This window comes from Trichomonas vaginalis, chromosome IV (assembly GCF_026262505.1).
Source record: "Trichomonas vaginalis G3 chromosome IV, whole genome shotgun sequence".
Classification (NCBI taxonomy): Eukaryota; Parabasalia; order Trichomonadida; family Trichomonadidae; genus Trichomonas; species Trichomonas vaginalis.
In genome coordinates this window covers 12,326,823-12,339,467 of record NC_067206.1, presented here as the reverse complement: position 1 = coordinate 12,339,467, position 12,645 = coordinate 12,326,823, and the positions used below count along the sequence as shown (strand labels likewise).

Sequence of the window (12,645 nt, the reverse complement as noted above, 5' to 3'; positions counted from 1 at the left end):
ACTACAGACAAAATATTCTACCAATTGCTCCCAAATTAAAAAGTTTAACAAATTTTCTGCTTCCTTCTTGTTCAAAAGCTATCCATCAATATTATTTGCAATTTTGTTTTCTGATTTATAGGGATAACTTTAATTTTTTGAAAGCTAATATCTCAGATGTTAACAGGGATTATTCCGTTTTATTAACTCTTATAAATTAGAATCAAATGTATTTTTTAAAATAAAAAATATATATTCCATGGTACTAACACTACAGTATAGACTTATTAAATATATTGTACTTGAAAAGGATCAAAGTAGATCCGCTGAACAGTTTAATAAACAAATTTTATTAAATTATCGAAAGTAACGTTGTGTTTGCAATAGTAAAACACCTAAATAATTTACAGTATATTAACAGAAAGGAATTTTCTATCTTCTTCTCGAGGAAGACCAGCAACAAAACGAAGTATTGAAAGCCATTCGTCTTCTTTCATACAGCCAAGTATCTTGTTTGCATCATCCCATCCAGGGCGTCTAATCAGTAATGGTTCGCCTTTCCAGAGAATTACAATTGCAGGTGTTGGAATAACTCCATACTTTGTTGCCAATTCATTTGATTTAATTGCATCAACTATAAATATTTGTCCAACTGTATCTGATGAATAATTTTTGCGAATTTTATCAAATAATTTTGCAGTGAATAGAGATGGAGGTAATACTATATGATAAAAGCAAAGGCATATAAATGGCTTATCCTTTGACTTTTTTGCTTCTTTGATTGCATTTAATACTTCTTCAGAAGTGTTTCCTGTGAAATCAGTCATTGACACTTTTTCATCAAAACGAATTTTATTTTGAAGAAAATTCCTGAAAAATTCAGGAGAATACCACGAGTTAAAGATAAATTTTATAAATTTTGTGAAATTCAAAGCAAAATGATCATGAAAATTTGAGTATTGATATTATCATTGGTAGCATACTAAATAACATATCACAATGAAATAAAATTTGCTATTTTTATTGAAGTATAATGGAATACAAAGATTCGATTGGAGACAAGTCATGGAAGAACGAAATACTAGCAGAGAAAAGCGAGACAATTATCGATGAAGATGATGATCCTATGAAAGATTCAGCTGAAAATACAATAGAAATTGATGGTCAAGAATTAATTAATGTAATTATTAGAGACTTGGAAAGAGTAAAGCAAGATTTGACAAACCAAGGCAAAAATTATACACTTATCGACAATTTAAAACAATTTAGAAGTTTAATTAATCATAACAAAATTACAATTGAATTATTGAATAATAATCCAAGTTTAATACACCTTCTCTCAGATGTATCTGCCGAAAGTGAATCAGTATTTAACTCAAAAGCATGTATGGACACAATTTGGAGAATTATTTCTTCAATACCAAATTCTTTTGATCTTCTTCGAGAAAATAACGTTGTATCTGCATGTATAGCAAAATTATCAGAAAATGCAAATGAATGTATTATTTCCACTCTTTATGTTTTGCATTATTTAGTTGAAAATGATCCTTCAATACTAGATGACCTGTTTGAATACGTTGATCCGTTATCTTTTATCACAATGCTAAAATCTATTGAGGATTTATATGCTCAAACTCCAGAAGATGACCCAGAAAGTGCTAATTTAAAGAGAACTCATCGACTTCTTTTAGAAGCTGTTGCATTTTTCTTTACGATAGTTTCTGATCTTATTAATGGTGAAAATGTTGGTGTTTTTCTTCAATTAATAGATTATATACTTAATGCAGGCGTAACTCTTGGAATGGCATATTCATTTTATTCCCTTAGGCATTTAATATTAAATAACCAACTTTCAATGGAAGATTTTCAAGTTTTTGGATTATCAAGATATATAAACAGTGCATTAAAGACAAAAGACAAAGATATATGCGGACAAGCATGCTTTTTAATATGTACATTAGTAGAAAAGGGATATCAGCTATCAGATATTAATGTTATTGATATTATGAATTATATCAAGTCAATTTCAGATAAAAGAAAGGAAACAGAAGCAAGGGAATGTTTAGCTCTAATATGTGAGAAAGGACCACCAATAATTAGAGAACAAATCGGAATGTCTCAAGATTTTAATTCAATAATCACAGAATCCATATCTAGAAAGGATGAATTCGGTGGATCTGCATATATTGGTGATTTTGCAACCATTTCTTTATCAGGAAGGTCGTTAATTGGCATTATTGAATGTGGATCTTCAGAATTAATTTCAACAATGCTTAATGATAGAACAATATTATCATTACTTACAGTTCTCAAGCTTACTGATGAAGAAATCATTACCAGATGTTTGAAAGCGCTTTTGGCGATATTAGATGCAGCAGAGAAATCGGGAGTTAAAGATAATTTTGTAGAGAGTTTTGTTGAAGAAGAAGGAGAACAAGCAATCAATGAATGCTATGAGAACTTTGAAGATAATGATGTTATTTGCCAACTAATAGATTTTATCATGGAGAAAATAGGATTCACTAAAGATGAATCATAAATTGAGTATGTTTTTTTTAATGAGTGTCTAATGTGGCATTCTTGCATGGTATTCTAAAATATACAAGACATTTTAATAATCATTTTTTTTAAGAAATGTGGAAGAAATTTTTCAATCGAGGAAGTTCACTCTTTAGTATTTTTTTTCATTTTTTCATTTTTCGTTAAGGATTCATTATGTCTTGTGGGTCTTTAGCAATGTATCAAGATTTCATAGGATTTTATGACCGGCTTTTTCACATTAAATCGAACGAATCTGTTGACGAAATGACTAATTTAATCTCTTCAATTTTAATCACTAAGTACAAAATGTCTTTTCGTGTGCTATTCAATAGCATTTTCAGGGCAATGCATTCCAACTATCGATCCATCAATGTCTATGTTCAAATTCTAAACCAAATTTTAACAAAATTTTCATTAAAAAAATCCGCAATTGTTTATCCAAATTATTATTTTTTTGATGTATCCGATATTTTTAGCTTAAAACAAGAAATAGCTTCCTCCTTCCCGAAAGAAGGTGAAATCGGTTACATGATTATGCATGACCAAATTGATTGTTTCAAAGAATATTTATTAACATTTTGCATACCTGATCATGAGTTTGATTGTTTCAGAGAAATTATTTCCAATAATTCATTAACATATTTATTAATGTTTTACAGATTTGAATTCCCCTCACATGAGCGATTATCATTACTTGAAGCTTGTTGTTATTTTGGATCTGTTAACATTTTCTTTTTCCTCATTTCAAATGCCGAATGTATAATCACTCCATCATGTCTTCGAAATGCCATTATTGGAGGAAACACTGACATTATAAATGAATGCATGAAGAAAAATCAAATAGATAAATATTGCGTGAATTCTAGTCTTGTATCACATAACAATCAATTCTTTGAATACATTCTAGAAAATGTTATGTTTACCTCTAATTTTAATGTTGAATCAACAGACGATTGTTACGATCACTACTCTGATTATATTATGTATCAAGATCATTTTGATTTTGAAGATTATTTTGATCATGAATGTATCATTAGATCACAAAATTTAAATGCAGTATTACTTTTGTACATGAAAGATAAAAATTTAATTTTTCCATGGTGTGCTGCATTTCCTCAGTTACTTGATATCATCAAGAAGGAATCTATGAATAATTCCTATCAAGTTTTGAATTTACAATTTCTTCATTATGCAATAAATTATGGATGTATTGAAACTGTAAAGTTTGCATTTTCCCAAAATGAAGGTGGAAATGCGAAATATATAAATCTTGATTCACTTCTGTTTTATGCAGTAGAAAAAAAAACAATAAAGAAATTGCAGAATTTCTTCTTTCTCACGGTGCAGATAAAGACGCTAAAAATAATGATGAATTAACTCCTCTCCATGTAGCATTAAAAAACAATAGTTTCGAAACTGCTGAAATTCTTATCTCAAATGGTGCAAATGTCAACATTTGGATAGATGAGGAAACTGCTCTTCAATTTGCTTTAGACAAAAATGTCAAAGAAATCGCTAAACTTATTGTTTTGCATGGTGCAGATATCAACATTCAAAACATAGATAGGAAAACGGCTCTTTATTATGCAGCAGCAAAATGTAATGATAAAGAAATGTTGGAATTTCTTATTTCGCATGGTGCAGATATCAACATTCAAGATAAATGTGGGAAAACAGCTCTTCATTATGCAACAGAAGCATGCAAGGATAAAGAAATGTTGGAATTTCTTATTTCGCATGGTGCAGATATCAATATTAAAGATGAAAATGGGAAAACTGCTCTTCATTTCGCAGCAGAATATGATCGTTTAGAAACAGCAAAACTTCTAATTTCTTATGGTGCAGACATAAATGCAAAAGATAAATTTGGAAGAACAGCCTCACACTATGCAGCAGAAAAAGAATTAGAAGGATTAATAGAATATCTTGTTATGCATGGTGCAAAAATTAATGAAAAAGACGAAAATGGAAAAACTCCACTTCATTTCGCAGCAGAATATGATCGTTTAGAAACAGCAAAACTTATAATTTCTTATGGTGCAGATATAAATGCAAAAGATAAAGAAGCAAAAACTCCTCTTGACTATGCAATCCAAAGTAAAAGACGAAAATGGAAAAACTCCACTCCGATGAGTATCTTCGACTACCTCGAACGCGTGGCGAATGATGAATATGAATACGAGGAAGAGGAAGATCATTTTGAAGATGAAGAAGAGGAGACCGATGAACAAGTGAGGGAAAGATTGGCGTACGAAGAGATTCAGAGGGAATCACTACAAAAACTGTGGGAAGAAACAATTAGAAAAAGCGAGATTAGTAATAAAGATTGATTTGATATATATATATTTATTTTTCAAATTTAACGAATTGTTCAAGGAGACTACGTGAAACAACTTCTGATGATGTTGGACTAGAAGGAAGTGAATCACGAAGAGTTCCTTTAACAATACAAACTACTTTGATTTTTTTTTTGACAAAAATTGAGGAAAATCAGAAATGGTAATACCAAAAAGGAATTGTAATGATCTCTTCCATTACAAAATCACATGGGGAACATGACTTTTCAAAATAGATTAAGTAAGAAAACAATTAAATTTTATTTCAAAGTTTTATTCTATATAGTAGGTTATTTTACAATCAGACAAGCTTATTGTTTAGTCGATTAGGGTTTTAAACCAAATAAAAAATAAATAATTTTTTTTAAAAGTTGAATTTTCGCTCTTTAATTCACTAAACAACTACAGTAAAAGCGGATGTTAGTATTACAAAGATGATTAAAGAATCTGAGGAATTATTTTTGAAATTGATTACTTTCTTAAATAATTGTTAAAGATTACATAAGAAATAGTTTCTACAATTATAAAACTTCCATTGATAAGACTATTTGATGTGATAGAATTGACGAGAAAAAAAAATTGATTTTTCTCGGAAGGTTTTTGAATGTTTCTAAATAAAGATAGTATTTTGTGAGAAAATCACGATGCTGGTATTAATTGTTGAAACAATTTGAGTTAATTTTGAGAGATTTTTTGTCTTATTGAATTTAATCTTCGGAAACGGAAGATAGTTCTTTATCTGTGAATGTTTCTTGATTAGCGATCGTAGGTTGCATTTGCTCAAGTTGTAATTCATGGGTTGGCGGAACTAGTGCTTCAGGAGGAATTTGAGCTATTTTTCCTGGTTCTGGAAGGCCTTTAGGTATCTTCGACTTCGGTGCATTTGTTTCCGGGGGCCCTGCATCATCTGTTTCTTTACACATTAATTTATAAAAAGTGACAAAATGGTTTTTAAGATCTAGGTACTTTTCTGAGGAGATTGCAAAGTGTTCTATGCATACAAGACATAATCAAATAACTAAAGATGTACCTTAAGAAGTGACAATGCATGGGAAGACATTTTTTTTTAATAGTGGTATTGTTACCGATTAGATGGGTAATAAAATCTTCTTGAGATGATTTTATGTAAAGTAAAAGTGTTATGGTAGTGTTCCTCGTGATTTATTATAGTATTTATATATCATATTATGTGGCCTTTCTACTATTCTAGTTATGGAGTTTGTGTACCTTAAAACAAAGGCTTTTTAATTGAAATTCAATTTTCCTAACCTTAAGGGTCCACTGTAAAAATTGAAAGTCTCTCAAAATTGAGAGGCGACTTGCAAATAATCATTATCGTCATTTTTCGAAAATCCACTTTTCCTAGCGTTCTGATTAATATTATGTGAATACAACAATGAAGCATATGTTTCAATAAGATGGTAATATATTCTATCACTTCAAATCTCATAAAAATTGCAAAATCAGCGTGTTTTATAAGAACATGATTTTTTCGAATTTTTTCGCTTTTGGATGCGTGTTTTGAAAAATAGATATTTTCGAATTTTAATTTTATCTTAAGTATAAGTTTTATATTAGGAATTTTTTTGACCTATTTCTAATCATTAATTCCAATGTTTTTCAAGGAATTTAATTGAGAAGAAATTAGGAATTTCGCTTTAATGCCATTACAAACTAATATTATGATGCATAATATATATATTTATTGAGGCTAATGCCGGGATATCTTGCATTTAAAAAAAAATTCAAAGAATTGACAATTGGATAGCACAAATTTAATTCCCTGGACAAAGTATTATTGTTTATATATTCAAACCATTATCCTTCGTTTAGATATGTTGGCCAAAAATTTTCGTGTTATTTTTTGTGTTTAAGCATAAATTATGTATTTACTTATGAAAAATAAGCATTTTATTCATTATCATAAAGATATACCATAACAATTGATAAAATTTTTTTAAAAAAAGTTGTGTATTTTAGTGGGTATTATTCTGGATAATGCCAATTTTTACAAGATTTAATATTAACCATATCAATAGCCGACTCAATGTAAAAATTTAGATATTATTTTTTCATTAATCAAACTTTGATAAATTTTAGTATAATGAACGATTTTGTTTCGTGTATGATACAGAAATGAAAAGCTTAATTAATATCATTTTGCATTTTTTAAAGGATGTTAGAGTACATCTACATTAAAAAATCAGATTTGAACTGCGATACTGCATCAAATTGATGCATATCTGATAAGGATCTCAAAAGAGTAAAGTTAATTTTTTTGTGTTTTTTTAAGTTTTGGGCCTTAGTAAAACACCATCTCGAGCAATATTTTTGGGACGACGATAGACCTTATTTGGCCTTACAGTGGACCCTTAAATAAAAAAATACGTTATTTCAGAAATGAGCAACGCTGAAGTTAAAATATTTAACAATGATCAACTAACAAATCTTTTAATTGGAAAGCAACCAAGAATTGGACATGGGATTAGTGAAAAGCGGAGTCAATCTACGTTAAATAGAGACTTTACGGATTTTTCAAAATTCAAATTCCCAGAACCAATTGAACCAATCAAGAAAAACCCTGTTCAAGAGGAAGAAAAAACTGATCGTGCAAGTACACAACAAGCAGCTACAAGTCAATTCAATAAATTACGGCAGGAAGAAAAATTGATAGGACAAGTCGATCAATATTTAAGCGTTTACGAATCAAACCATAAGAGGAAGACTCTGATGATGCACCAAGAGTTTGAAGAGCATTATCTTCAGCCGGTCTCGAGAAAATTGATGAAGAAAGTTAACGGACCAGAATACGACAAATATGTTCGTGCTAGATCTCAAGCAATTAAGACTTTTGAGACACAGATTAGCCAAAAAGATTCTTTACAGCGCCAATTACCTTCAATTCCAACAATTAGCTTTGACACAAGCGACATTGTTGATCCTGTTATGAAGTATCGTAAAAATGCACAGAAAGAACAAACCCTTACTAAAATTATTGCCATGCAAAATGGAGAATACAAACCACCAGAGCCAATTCAAGAAAGAGATACTATGAACCTCAAGAAATGGAAGATACTTGCACAGACACGTTTCTATGAAGGAACAGGCTCAACTCCAAAAGGAAAGAAAGTTTTCCCTCAAAAATTCCTTGATAATGTGCGCGAAGATGATTTTGCTGAGCCTCTCCCTATTATACCAGGTAAGAGAAAAGGATACGTACCAAAAGATAATGATATATTCTGAATTTATTATTTTTATTTAGTTTTTTATCTGTTATTTTAAAGCCTTTGTAATATAATTTATTTCAAACTCGAATACATACATTGAATTTTTGAATTAAAGAAAAAAACTACATTTAATATCATTCTTTTCCAAAGCCTAGGTTCTCGTTACTAGTGTCTGGTTCTCTCAATTTGTGGATAGCTCTCGCTTTTTGTAACCATACTTGAACAGCTAAATTATTGTTAAGGATACCCTTACGTGTCAGATTTTTTGCGCATACGAAGAAGTCATGCTAGACATGAGCTATAAACCTGAAATTTTAGCAACATATTTAAAACTTTTTAAACTACAATACACTTTAATATTCAAGAACAAAAATATTCTTTTTAGAAATTACATAATTATTTTATGTGAAATCTATATAAAAACATATTTTGCGAGCGTAACTTTTTTCTTTATAAGCACCTTATATGACTGATAAACTGTGAAGGCACATAATTGTTAATTCATAGAGTTGATATGTTTCCAAAATTGAGAGGAAATTTGAAAATTGAATACCCTTTCAATTCAATTTTCAAAAGATATCAGCTCCTTCAATAATTGAATGACGATTTTGATCATTTGCTCTTAAAACAAGTATGCCATGGAGAAAAAAGTTACGCTCGCAAATCTGAAATATAACTATCATATAAAAAAATTAAATTTCTAATTTTTTACTCTATAGATATTATTGGCCACTTGTGTAATGCATAAAAGTTTATGTCATATGCATACATTTGGAAGTATGGGAGACGAGGGAAATTACTTCTATGAGGCACTAGGATTTTTAAAAATTTCTCTATCGGACTCACCATTCAATTTCTCGAAAATTAAAAAAAAAATAATAGCTAAAATGTATTATGCATAACAAATTTTAATGTTACACGGTATTTTTGGAACTTCATGACATGAATTTTCTTTATATTATTTTTTTTTTTTTGGATTTTCTATGATTTATGCGATAGGCTGGAACAATTGTAAGTGCAATGATATCATTTATAGAGAAATCTAAAACTTCAGCATTCAGAACTCGCAACCACAAAAATATTCATTTGCTAAGTAAGTAAAGTTGATTAAGTTCGACACTTAGCTTTTATACGTAAAACCAAGTGTGTATTGTTATTTCTTGTTAAATTATTGAGAAAAAAATAAATTGTAAGAGAAACGATACTGATTATTGAAATAATATTGAGGGTAGCTGCAGATTTCTTCATTAACATGCCGGAAATTTGTTAATCTTGGTTTTCTATCATAAAATCTGTCGAAGAATCTAAAAACGGAGATATGAAATAGAGATCATGTAAATCTAGAGTATCCTGTCAGAAAAATAGACTAAGCATGTAACCCTTTTTTGGTCATAAACACTTTTTACCACTTAGTCATACAGATGATCATTAAATTTAAACGAGCACTTTTTGTCAGAATTTATTCTTTTACAAAGACAGAAGATTTTAGTATTATTTAATATTAGTGCTGTAGCAAAATTCAAAAAACGGTGAAAATTCAGTGAATTTGTGAATTCACATTTTTTTTTCGACATTTTTCTTGATATATCCATGCACATTAAGAACACAGCTTTGATACGCTTAAAAAAGCATATTTCATATGAAATTGTTAAAGAAATAAACAATTTATATAAAAATTGCACTTATGGGCAGTTTAGATATATAATTTATATATAACATATATACAAATCCATAGACAAAGTGCAATAACTACAATGTTGTAGAAAATTACAGCAGAAATACTGACTTTTTGAAGGATAATAAGAATTCTTCAAAATGTTGTATTTTTATAATTTGATGATTTTTTTTTACTATTTCATTAATCTTTATGAATAATAATTATTTTTAATATATGTGCTATTAAAATTTCAAATTTTGACTAATATATCTAAGTTATCTGAACGAAACATTTAGAAAATATCATACTTACATTGAAATAGCAAGTAGAGCATATTAATAGCAAGTTTCTTGGCTTTATATCTATCATCTATTGTTGTTTGATCAAACAAAATTCACTCTATTATATGGTGTCAATTAATTAAAACAATTTTGAATAGTTATTTATTTAGTGCGAATAAGTGCAAACTCATAAATGAATAACTTAATAGTAGAAATGAATTATCTGATATAAATCTCACATTTTGTCCATCAGAAATACTTTAATTGCATACGCATAACTATTAGTAATACGTCTGGAGTGTCAATTAATAACAATCCCACAACAAGTAAAATTCAGATTTTTATTAAACTTATTTTTTCCTAAAAGTTTTCTCAAATTACTATATATACATATGTGGATAAAATAATAGTAATATTGTAAAAAATTAGATAATTTTTTTTATTTGAGAACCTCTCAAAAGTTCATTCAATTTATCAATTGTTTCAGTTTGATGTATATTCATTTCTGGAGCCTAAAACTTTAGCAATCATGACAATATCATATTCTCTTTCTAACTACGCAATGTAAGGGTATCCTTAATATTGCTTAGCGAGGGAATTTATTGGTTATCCCCCCTCATTATTTTTATTTGTCTTTCTATATGAGTCGAACAAGAAAGGAACTCAAAGCCCAAATGATTAGAAAGAGGAAGAAACAAGATTCAGATGATGATATTGAAGCACATTTTAAGAAATTTGAGCAAGAATTGCCAAAGAAAGAAAAAGTTCGTCATGAAGAATCACAGAAAAAGAACAAAAGATTCAAAAAAGTATCTTCTGCAAGCTCATTAGTATGTGCTCGTAAAGGAGTCGCATCAAGTTTACGCTTTTTCATGAAAGAATTTTTCAATTTTATGCCAAATATTCAGCAAGCTCCAAAATTTGGAGGTAATGATCGTGTAGAACTAAACTCGATTGCCGATAAATCAGGATGTGATACAATTATGCTTTTTGAGACAATAGATAATAAACCATTTTTATGGGTATCCATTGCTCAAGAAGGCCCTACAATATGCTTCTCACTCGAAACTATGCATACATGTGAAGATGTTAATGGAAATGGAAAATGCACAAAATTTTCTTCTCCAATTCTAGTTTTTGATTCACATTTTGACGAAAAACCTGAATACGGAATATGCAAAGAGCTTCTTACTAGAGCACTTCGCGTTCCATACGGCACCAAGAAGATGAAAGAACATGTTGACACAGTTTTATCATTCTTTATCCTCCAAAACCACATTTACTTTAGAAGATACCAAATTGACTACCAAGAACCAATTAAAGTATTCGAAGCAGGACCACAGTTTTGCCTTGAGCCAATTTTTATTATGGGTGGATCTTTTTGCGGACAAAAGATCTGGCAAAACCAGAAAATCCTTGCCCAAGTTAAAGCTGCTACAGGAAAAGACACAAAGAAAGAAAATGAAGAAGAATCTACTTCAAAATAAAGTATTTATAGATAAAACTTTTATTATACAAAATACATCTTTTTTTTAATTTCCCATCCTCTATAATTTAGTAAACTTCAACTTCAATTTCTTTATTCTTTCAATATAGACACATCGCACAAAATTTGAATAGCTCTCTAAATATTGAGAATGCATGTGAAATCTCAAACAAATGAAACATAATAAAATATTACTTCTTTTTGGTGCGTCTTATATCATATAAATTGATATTAGTATTTTCAATTTATTAAGAAAATGTTGTAAAGTAAAATAAAGTTAGAAAAAAGTTGATTATCTTTTCTTTGCATATTTTAATCATCAACTTTTTCTTATGACAAATTTTTGAATTGGAATTTTGAAACATAACAAAAATTCAATGGCGTTTCACATCTTTTCATGGGATTAATGACGATTTATCATATATCAGAATGACCCAATAATTCGAAGCAAAAGTGTCAAATATCTGAATGTTAAGTTTTTAAAGATTTATTCTTGATCAAAAGGAAATCCATTATTTTTCTGTTTTGCATATTGGTTCGCAGACTTATTTTATGCAAGGCAATCAAACTAACACTTTAACATTCAATAATTGCGACTTTGAAACAAAAGAGAAAAATAATACATTTAATTACAAAATATTCAATCACAATCCAATGCACGTGAATGTGTCAATCGAGCAACATATTATTTTCAAAAATAGAAACAATTTTAACTTTAATCTTGAAAACAAAAAAACTATCAATATTATATAACAATCAGAAAGAATGTTTCAATTTATCATCTGTTGATAACATTTATTATACTTCGAATCATATATCTGGTGACGAAAGATATGAAATTATAATTGAATGGAAAAACAGAACAATTCTTAGCAATAGAAGTGTTAAATTAGAATACAATCATAATTCTAAGAAATTATTATATCAAACATCTGCAATAACAGATATATCTATAGAATATGATTATCAAGATTACATTCATGTTAATTTTACAGTTTATCCATTCAATATTGTATACTTGCGAAACCAATTTGAAGTGAAAATTGATTCAAAAGATCATGAATATATTGATCCATCTATTAACATATATGATTCTACAAGGGTAAGGTATGAAGATATGAAAATTAATATCAGTGGT

General features: G+C 28.9%; 6 protein-coding genes across 6 annotated transcripts, besides 1 other annotated feature; 4 read left to right on the top strand and 2 right to left on the bottom strand.

Annotated features, from left to right (window-relative positions):
* Window positions 1-274: 274 nt before the first annotated feature.
* Window positions 275-806, bottom strand: TVAGG3_0077330 (thioredoxin-like family; the record flags this gene model as incomplete). The annotated part of the gene is made up of 1 exon (XM_001319941.1): window positions 384-806. One exon carries the CDS (start codon window positions 804-806, stop codon window positions 384-386), a length of 423 nt encoding a protein of 140 aa, XP_001319976.1.
* Window positions 807-1,012: 206 nt separating this feature from the next.
* TVAGG3_0077320 (armadillo (ARM) repeat-containing protein family) lies at window positions 1,013-2,588 on the top strand (the record flags this gene model as incomplete). Its single annotated transcript, XM_001319942.2, has 1 exon — window positions 1,013-2,518. One exon carries the CDS (start codon window positions 1,013-1,015, stop codon window positions 2,516-2,518), a length of 1,506 nt encoding a protein of 501 aa, XP_001319977.2.
* Window positions 2,589-4,133: 1,545 nt separating this feature from the next.
* On the top strand, window positions 4,134-4,850 carry TVAGG3_0077310 (ankyrin repeat-containing protein DDB G0279043 family; the record flags this gene model as incomplete). Its single annotated transcript, XM_001319944.1, has 1 exon — window positions 4,134-4,850. The coding sequence occupies one exon, from the start codon at window positions 4,134-4,136 to the stop codon at window positions 4,848-4,850; it is 717 nt and encodes a 238-aa protein (XP_001319979.1).
* Window positions 4,851-5,563: 713 nt separating this feature from the next.
* Window positions 5,564-5,779, bottom strand: TVAGG3_0077300 (uncharacterized protein; the record flags this gene model as incomplete). Its single annotated transcript, XM_051221917.1, has 1 exon — window positions 5,564-5,779. One exon carries the CDS (start codon window positions 5,777-5,779, stop codon window positions 5,564-5,566), a length of 216 nt encoding a protein of 71 aa, XP_051106903.1.
* A 351-nt stretch (window positions 5,780-6,130) lies between these two features.
* Window positions 6,131-7,227: a mobile genetic element.
* A 29-nt stretch (window positions 7,228-7,256) lies between these two features.
* TVAGG3_0077280 (uncharacterized protein) lies at window positions 7,257-8,421 on the top strand (the record flags this gene model as incomplete). The annotated part of the gene is made up of 1 exon (XM_001319945.2): window positions 7,257-8,099. The coding sequence occupies one exon, from the start codon at window positions 7,257-7,259 to the stop codon at window positions 8,097-8,099; it is 843 nt and encodes a 280-aa protein (XP_001319980.1).
* Window positions 8,422-10,507: 2,086 nt separating this feature from the next.
* TVAGG3_0077270 (ribosomal large subunit assembly) lies at window positions 10,508-11,663 on the top strand (the record flags this gene model as incomplete). Its single annotated transcript, XM_001319946.1, has 1 exon — window positions 10,663-11,508. One exon carries the CDS (start codon window positions 10,663-10,665, stop codon window positions 11,506-11,508), a length of 846 nt encoding a protein of 281 aa, XP_001319981.1.
* Window positions 11,664-12,645: the final 982 nt, after the last annotated feature.